General features: G+C 40.7%; 1 protein-coding gene across 1 annotated transcript; it reads left to right on the forward strand.

The window, feature by feature from the left end:
- On the forward strand, positions 1-7,349 carry LOC115596101 (high-affinity choline transporter 1-like). Its single transcript, XM_030440898.1, has 8 exons — positions 1-210; positions 1,232-1,348; positions 2,387-2,542; positions 2,765-2,913; positions 3,795-3,938; positions 4,138-4,291; positions 6,182-6,399; positions 6,654-7,349. The coding sequence occupies exons 1-8, from the start codon at positions 27-29 to the stop codon at positions 7,212-7,214; spliced, it is 1,683 nt and encodes a 560-aa protein (XP_030296758.1). The 5' UTR covers positions 1-26; the 3' UTR covers positions 7,215-7,349.
- The last annotated feature ends 1,283 nt before the right edge of the window (positions 7,350-8,632 follow it).

Consider the following 8,632-nt stretch of genomic DNA (forward strand, 5'->3'; position numbering starts at 1 on the left):
TGAGGGAACCAGTCAACCAGTCCACCATGGCCATCAACATCCCAGGAGTGATAGCAATGGTGGTTTTCTACCTCCTGGTCCTTGGGACCGGCATCTGGGCTTCTGTTAAGTCCAAAAGGGAACAGAAGAAAAGTGCAGCCACTGGAGTGGAGATGACCCTGCTGGGAAACCGGAACATAAACTGGGTGGTGGGGATGTTCACAATGACAGGTGAGGAGAGCACAGCTGGCAAAACTAGGATGGAAACTGTATGATTGTGTTTCTACAACTCTCAGAATATCATTGAAGCCCTTTAAATTGTAGGTGTTGCAAAATAACACAAACAGTTTCCAGTTCACAATAAGATGTTTGTTTTCTTACACAGAAAGGCTATTAGAGTAGCAAATAAGTGAGCAAAATATACACTGTGTAAAAAGTACACACTATGAATTAACTGAAAACAGAATAAAAACAAAATACACTGAGATACTGCACAGGGCCATGTGCCTGGAGAGACTCTGTATGACAGAGGTGAAGGTTGTCATGTACAGTGAGGGGGGGGTGAGCAGACCCACACATTCTTTTCACACTTCATTGTGAGTCTTTTTCAGCACTTCCATTAATTTCTCAGAAAATAATGCATGGATGGGTATTTCAAACATTAGTTGTATTTTGATGGCTGCGATCTACGACTGTAGTTTTTTTTTCTTTCTGTAGCATATCTGTTAACTTTATTTTAAAAAACAACAAAAATGAGAAATACAAATCAAATAAAGATAGCATAAAATAGACTAAATAAACTAAATAAGATATTTAATGTATGTGTGATACTTCCATTGGACATTATTTCTATGCAAAATGAATCTTTTGCTTTCCATAGAATGGTTATGTTTTTTAAAACGCAGAATCACATCATGAAAGGTAACCTGTTGTGATATGATGTGCTGAGGACAGCCCTCCTGCATCACTATGTCCCCTGATCCACAGCAGTTCCAGCCTACTCTTAGCAAATAAAACCAAAAGGACTGATTGGTGGACATTTGAACTTAATAAGCATTGTGTCATGGAAAACCGAGAGGAGGAGTTTACTTCATTTGAAGTCAATTCCTTGCTACACTTGGAAAACAGTGCTGTCTCCTTGTCTTTTCACTTTATTAGTGATGATGAATTACCACCCTTCCTTTTGTCCTCTCTACAAACAGCTGCTCTTTGTCCTCTAAATTTATTTGCTGTGTTTTCATCCATCTTGTAGCTACGTGGGTCGGAGGAGGAGCCATTGTTGGAACAGTTGAGATGGTGTACACGCCCTCCATGGGACTAACATGGGCAATCTTGATGTATCTGGCATACAGCTCGTCTTTTTTTATTGGTAAGAGTTTAAACTTACATTTGAAAAGATGCTGTATTTCTGTCTGTATAATTGTATAATTACACAAATATAGACTAACTTACTTAAACCTGAAAGTCATATTTTAGGCAGCAGTAAAGTTGACTTACACAAAAGAGATATGACCCAAACGCAGACAGAGTAGGCAGCAGGATGACTTCAGGGATTTATTGATGACATAGATTACATGCAGGTACAAGTCGGCAAACAGGCAGTTTGTTTGCAAAAGTCAACGAAAAAACGTATACTGATACAAATACTGTCAGCTAAAAACACATCATATCCCCTCCACATGGGTGCTGCCATTGTTGTGTGACATCAAGATTTACATGTTGGACTGTTAGTGTGAGTGATGTTCTATTGTTCTTTTTCTAGAAAAAGGTTGAAATGTTTTCCTGAACGCAGCATTATAATGTCATGAATGTGAACCAGCACCAGTGATCATGGAAAAAAATGATGCAACTGAAAAAAAAATGTATACCAACTAAAATATTTTGTGTACAGACTGGTTAAAATTAACATGTCAATGTAATGGCAAGTGTAAACAGTAAAAACAAAGATTTTGTGAATCTGTCATGCTAGAGCACAGAAGGTGGACCCTAATGTATGAGAGCAGGCAGGAAGTGCATTGTATGAAGTTTGTCTGCATAACGACAGTACAAGGAACCAGCAAACATTAAGGAACATCAGAGAAACAGGAACAGCAAGACAACGTAAACTAAGCAGAATCATGGAAACAAGGCAGCAGCTAGATCACAGAAACTAAGCAAATGACTCGACAATGACTGAACAAAAGACTGGACTCAAATACAAACTAAATTAACGATGCAAGGAGGTGCAGGTAGAGTGAGGTGGAGTAACAGGGGAGAACATCACACATTTACACTACACTCAATACTGTTGACTATCCATGTACTAAATTGAATTAAATTAAAAGGCTGACAAGAAATGGATACAAAACATTTCCTCACCCTATTTTAATTCCTATTTGTACTGTGGTCTGTCCTTTCTCAAATCAAGTTGGCTCGGTGTTCGCCAAGCCAATGAGAGAAGCAAACTATGTGACGATGCTGGACCCTTTCCATATCAAGTATGGAAAAGTGCTGGCAGCTGGACTGAGCCTGGCTTCAATTATTCTGGATGTGCTCTGGGTGCCAACAACATTAATTGGTTTAGGTACAGTATATATGTATATACTTTAAATACGTACATTCAGACATGTAGAATTGTAACTGTGTTCTTACATTCATATAATCTGTTAGGTAAAATAAATTTATACATGGATGTAAATTCCCACCTGTATACCTGTGTAGAGATGACCCACTCATATTGATTTGAAGCTGTAATAGTCACTCAGATACTGGTTATAAAATCTCACTGTTAGAATGTGTTTGACAGGAGGAGTTATGAGCGTGGTCCTGGATTTGTCCTTTGCTGTGTGCATCTGGATCTCTGCTGCTGTCGCCATCACCTACACACTGCTGGGAGGTCTCTACTCTGTGGCCTACACAGATGTTATACAGCTGGTCCTCATATTCATCAGCCTGGTTGGTTTGCTATATATGCTTTATATATGCTGTTTTCATTAGGGGTTTTCACACTGCTATCCTAATCCCTGCAAACTCAGGACTAACCTACTCTACAGCAGGGCCAGCAAGCCTCCAGCTAGAGTCACGGTCAGCCTACTATGGAATGAGCCAACATTGTTCGACTGTGAAAGCCTTCTTATGCCAGTTTTGCTGATGAGTTGACTATTGATTGTAGGTGGAGACGGTTGCAGTCACTACTTGGCGTGGCCACAGGTGTCAATGGAAAAACCTCAATAGTCTGGGCCTAACAGCTCCTTGAGCTTGGGGCTAAAAATTGTTGAAAAATTTTAGATTCAGCGTGATGAATCAGATCTCTTAAATACAGCATGGAGAGAATACCTGAAGTGTCCTCTCCTGTCTTCCAAATTCTTTGGACTTAAATACAACAGAGTAGGGTGATTTACTTTTACGACAGTTCTTCCCAAAACAATGACCCCCTGATTTTTGTGTTGATCATGCCTTTCCCAGGACAGTGACCCTTAGATGTTTTATTGGACTGTCAATGTCATCCTATCTACCTCCCTGTAAAGAACCAGGCAAAGACAATTGCCCCTTATATGACTTTCTGACCTCCACATCTTAGGTGAAGGGGAATCTCCCCTCCTCTCACATGCTGATATGTTCTCTACCATACATTGATAACAATATTCAAAACTATTTGATTTCCCACAAAAGGTTTCTAAGAATGCTCTATCACTGGGCTTAGTACAGTGTGAAAATCTTGATAAAATGTCAGGCCTTTTGATTTAAGAAAACATTTACAAGCAATGTATGAAAAACTCGGAAGGACCCTTGAAAATATGTGTTAATCATTTACATTTGTATAATTGTCTCTGCAGTGGCTCTGCGTTCCCTTTGTTTTGATGAATCCTTCTGTCTCGGATATCAGCCAGACGCTGATGAACAACACCTTACACTCTCCCTGGATTGGTAAACCAGAGCTGAAAAAGACCTGGATCATGATTGATGATTTCTTATTCTTTGTAAGTAAACAGCAAATATTACTGTGAACAAACTGCAACTGTACTCACTGTTACTAACAGTAAAAAAACTGCTTTTGGCCAGAGGATAATACCAAAAACAGCATAACTGTAAGTGTCCAAGAGGAATAACTATCATTTGACTGATTTATGGAGATGCCACACTGGTAATTATTAACCATCTAACTGTTTTACTTTGAAGGCACTGGGATCTGTGGGATTTCAGTGCTCCCACCAGAGGATCTTGTCAGCTGCTTCCACAGCCACAGCAAAGCGCTCATGCTTTCTTGCTGCTTTCATGTATCTTGTACTTATGATACCTCCGGTACTGCTTGGGGCTGCCACCGCGTCTACAGGTATTAAAAGCTTTTACATACTGATACAAACTATCAAAGCTAATGTCATTGTTCTGATTATTGTAACTGTAAACTGTGTTATTATTTGAGAATTCTTTTATCTGAATTTGTTGATGATGTTTTCTATTCTGTCTGTTTCCATTTTGTTATTCTGAACTCATTTTTGGCATCTTGAAAGCTTTTATGGAACTATTTGTTCTGTTTGGTTTTTAAATGTTTTCAAAACAAAAATCTATCCATTTATTAATCAATAATATAAGAAACACAAATGATTTATGATTTACTTTAACAGTCTTGAAAGACTGTCCAACCCCATGGTTGTCAACTTTATGTAGCCAGCTTTTCCCCAGCTTAACTGCACTTGAAAATCGCCTTAAATTAAGATAAAGTGGAAAAGTGAGGCCAGATGCCAAGATACATGGAAGTCTGGGCCCTAATGTTGCTGGTGGAAACCCACAGATGGCTGGACTCTGGGAGAGAAGGCAGCAAAGGCCAGTTTCCAGCTCCTGGTCAAGCCATTTGGTTCTGGCCATTGGTATGGGGAAGGTAGGCGGAATAGAGTCTGACCTTGGCTCCAAGCAGAGAACAAAATACCGTCCAAAACACTTACACAAATGGGGGTCCAAGATCAGACACTGTATCACTTGCAAAACCATGCAGGCAAAACCAATGAGACAACCTCACCTACACAGTTTCTGTGGTGGGCAGCTTGGATAGAGGGATGAAATTAGCCATTTTGGAGAATTAGTTTTACCATTAAATGGAGGTAGACCTCTGCTGAAGTCCAGAGGGACTGACCAGGGACGATACAGAGTCCCAGAGGAGGACATCAGGAGGCTTTGTTCTGGTCAAATACTGAGCAACAAGCTTTATACTCCCCCAAATCCTTTTTCATAAACCAAAACCAGTTTTACTCTCTTTTGATGAAGATAGTCTGCTGGACTCAAGGATGAGAAGAGAAGCAGAAAGTGTGGGTCTAACGGATGACCTGGGATTGAGAGGACTCTGTACGATTCTCTTTTTAACAACCCAACTCCAACAATGCAGAAAAGAGGTCGATTGTAGGTTGGAGACTTGCAAAATGAGTCATAGTCAAACAGATGAGACAGGATGTCAGGTTTAGTGTTTTTAGAAGAGTAATGTTGAATAAAATGGAGCCCACCTGGCCTGTCTGGTGTTGAGTGGCTTGGCTGCAAATGCACTTTAAGTTCTTGTGGTCGATCCAAACAAGCTAAGGATACTTGCTCCCTCAAACCAGTTCAGATTCCCCTCTGTAGGGGAAAGTTTCCAAGATATGAAGGCACAGGGATTGAGTTTCTCATCCTTAGTGGAGTTATGAGAGAGCATTTCCCCAACGCCAACATCCGAGGCAACCACCACCACAAACTGAAGGCTTGGGTTAAACTTCCTAAAGAACTTTCTATAGAATGACGCAAACGTGAGAAAACATGGCACGAGCTTTTGACTGGTAGGCGTAGGCCAGCGAGCTACAATGCTAACATTAGCGTGGTCCATCTGAATGTTTTTGGATGACAAGACAAAACACAGGAATGAAACTGAGGCAACATGAAACTCAAACTCTGCTTTCATGGAGAGCTGGTGGTCAGTCAGGTGCTGCAGACCCTGGTGAACATGCTGTATGTGAGTCTCTTCACCAGGGGAAAAGATGAGGATATCATACAGCTAGACTAAGACAAACTTGTTCAGCAGGTCCAGAGGAATATCATTGCAGATAGACACTTGAGACATTTGGGTGGTGTGAATAGCAGGTCAGCCCTCTCTGATTTGTCTGTCTGATCACACAGAGCTCACCTCTTGGTATATACAGTAGACTAGGACAGATAATGTGACAATTTTTCAGTCTTTCCTTTTTTTGTGTCCATGCTCCAGACTGGAACCTGACTACCTATGGTTCACCTTCTCCATTTGAACGTGGGGAAGCAGCTCTAGTTCTGCCCATCGCCCTGCAACACCTCACACCATCTGTCATCTCCATTATCGGTATTGGATGTGTGGCCGCCGCTGTGATGTCATCAGCTGACTCTGCTTTGCTTTCTGCAGCTTCTGTCTTCAGCTCCAACATCTACAAGAACATCCTGAGGCCTCAGGTGAGAACAATCAATATTTATATTTCAAGTTGCTTCATCACAACCAAAATAAACTGACTAAAGCACTGTTTGCTATTGTGAAGGTGTCACATTTATTTTAAAATGGAAGCAATGGAATGCAGAATAGAATGAATGAAATAAAGTAGCATGATGGAAAACAAGCTAAGAAAGCAGGGATAGAGGTATCTGAAAGCAGGACAGTCTCATTCATGTATTGTTTACCTGTTTTTCTCCCTCTTCTTTTTCCTCTTCAGGCATCAGACAGAGAGATTCAGTGGGTGATCCGTGCGTCTGTGTTGGTAGTGGGCTTGGTTGGTACATCACTCACCAGCCTGAAAACCAGCATCCTTTTGTTCTGGTTTGTGGCTGCTGAAGTGGCCTACATCGTAATTTTCCCTCAACTCCTCTGCATCCTGTTCTTCAACATCTCCAATGGTTACGGGGCTATTATGGGCTCTCTGGTGGGAATACCATTAAGACTGCTCAGTGGAGACCCATCACTAAGGTTAGCACCAGTCATACACTTCCCAGGATGCACTCTTGAGGACGATGTTCATGTTCAGTACTCTCCAGTTAAGACCATCTCCATGCTGTCTGCCATTGCTGCCATCTTGTTGTTCTCCTATCTGGCTTCTGTGCTCTTCAACAAAGGCATGCTTCCTGAGAAGTGGGATGTGTTCAAAGTGAAAGTCCAGCACTCACCACAACCTCTGACACCAATAGGTGACACCACAGAACATGATGAGAATGAGAAATTGAACAGAAACAACTCTCAGAATGAGGCATCAGAGCCAATGATTAGCACAAGTTGTTGATGTTCCTTCGTGTACAGTAGTATCTGTTCTCTGAGAGTATAATGTAGACCAGGAGATAATAGTAAGTATCTCAAAGTCATTCTGGAGAAACATGAAAAACATAAATGTACTATAATAAATTAATACTGTGTTCAAAGATGTTGCTTATGCACTCCAATAAAAGTGAGTCACCCATCAAATACTCTATCCCTGAATGAATTTTGTCTTTGTGGTTGGTGTTTTCAAGGTTTTTCTTGACAACAGAGACAAACTGGTTGCAAGGTGTGATAAAGGTCTTGGTCAATTATGATTTTATCAAATATCAAATGAAAAAAATAATTGTATCCTAATTCAGTGTGGTGTGTCTCAACATGATGTTGTAATAATGGTATGATATGATAAAAATGACAAAATAGACACATCAAATTCAAGGAAGTATCTTGAATTAAGTTTTTGTATTTGTGTTTTCCTTTACAGTCTGACAGAGATGGTGGTCATTGTAATCAGAATTTCCAACTTACAACAGATATGAGACTGATTCATTCAATAAGATTCATTTTCCTGATGATCAATCAATAAATTATTAATTTATCAGTGGATGTGGCGCCCCTTCTGAAGAGCGCTTAATATTATCTTATATACCATAAATTCTGGACTATTGAGCGCACCTGAATAAGCCGAACCAACTAATTTTAAAAAGAAAAAAAAATTTGCACATATATAGGCCGCACTTGTCTATAAGCCGCAGGTCGTGTCTTTGCTTTGAGTTAGTTCATCACACTGCCGTTTCCAACGTCTCTCACCATCGATTCCTTGATGCCAAGCTTACGTGCAGCAGCTCTATTTCCTTCTTCGACAGCCAGATCGATTGCCTTTAACTCAATAGCTGCATCATATGCATTCCTTCGTGTGTTTTCCATGATGAGGGTGTATGCATGATGCACAAAATGACTGTTCAAAACACAGTCAAACTAGCGTCTTCCTCGGTGCATTATCTCTTCCACCTGTCTGTCTCGCTCTTGCGCCCTAGAGCGCCCCCTGGAGGCCGTTAGCCAGTAAAAATCAATAGATTAGCCGCATCATATTATAGGCTGCAGGGTGGAAAAAAAGTAGCGGCTTATAGTCCGGAAATTACGGTATGTGGTGAGAATGCTTCACTTGCTGCCTTTCCCTTTTGTCTGATCTTTCACTGGGCTGTCCACGATGTAAGTGGAAAGTTACAGAGGGGTGGATAGTCGACTCTGTTTTCAATAATTGTCCTTGGGTGCTAGTCACTCCATTTCACAGATATAACAATGTGAACTCATGTATACACAGAGTGACTCTTGGAGCAGCAGACACTCAAGGACCAACCATCTTCAAACAGCTTTTTCTCTCATTGTTTTTCGTCTTGCTACACAAAGTTTTCTTCATCGTTTTACAGGCATGTGGTTGCAGCT

Source organism: Sparus aurata, chromosome 15 (genome assembly GCF_900880675.1).
Source record: "Sparus aurata chromosome 15, fSpaAur1.1, whole genome shotgun sequence".
Classification (NCBI taxonomy): Eukaryota; Metazoa; Chordata; class Actinopteri; order Spariformes; family Sparidae; genus Sparus; species Sparus aurata.

Coding starts and splice junctions, on each gene's coding strand:
- LOC115596101 (XM_030440898.1), top strand. CDS start 27: ATGGCCATCAACATCCCAGGAGTGATAGCAATGGTGGTTTTCTACCTC. Junction 211..1,231: donor GGGGATGTTCACAATGACAG/GTGAGGAGAGCA, acceptor TCCATCTTGTAG/CTACGTGGGTCGGAGGAGGA. Junction 2,914..3,794: donor TCCTCATATTCATCAGCCTG/GTTGGTTTGCTA, acceptor TTGTCTCTGCAG/TGGCTCTGCGTTCCCTTTGT.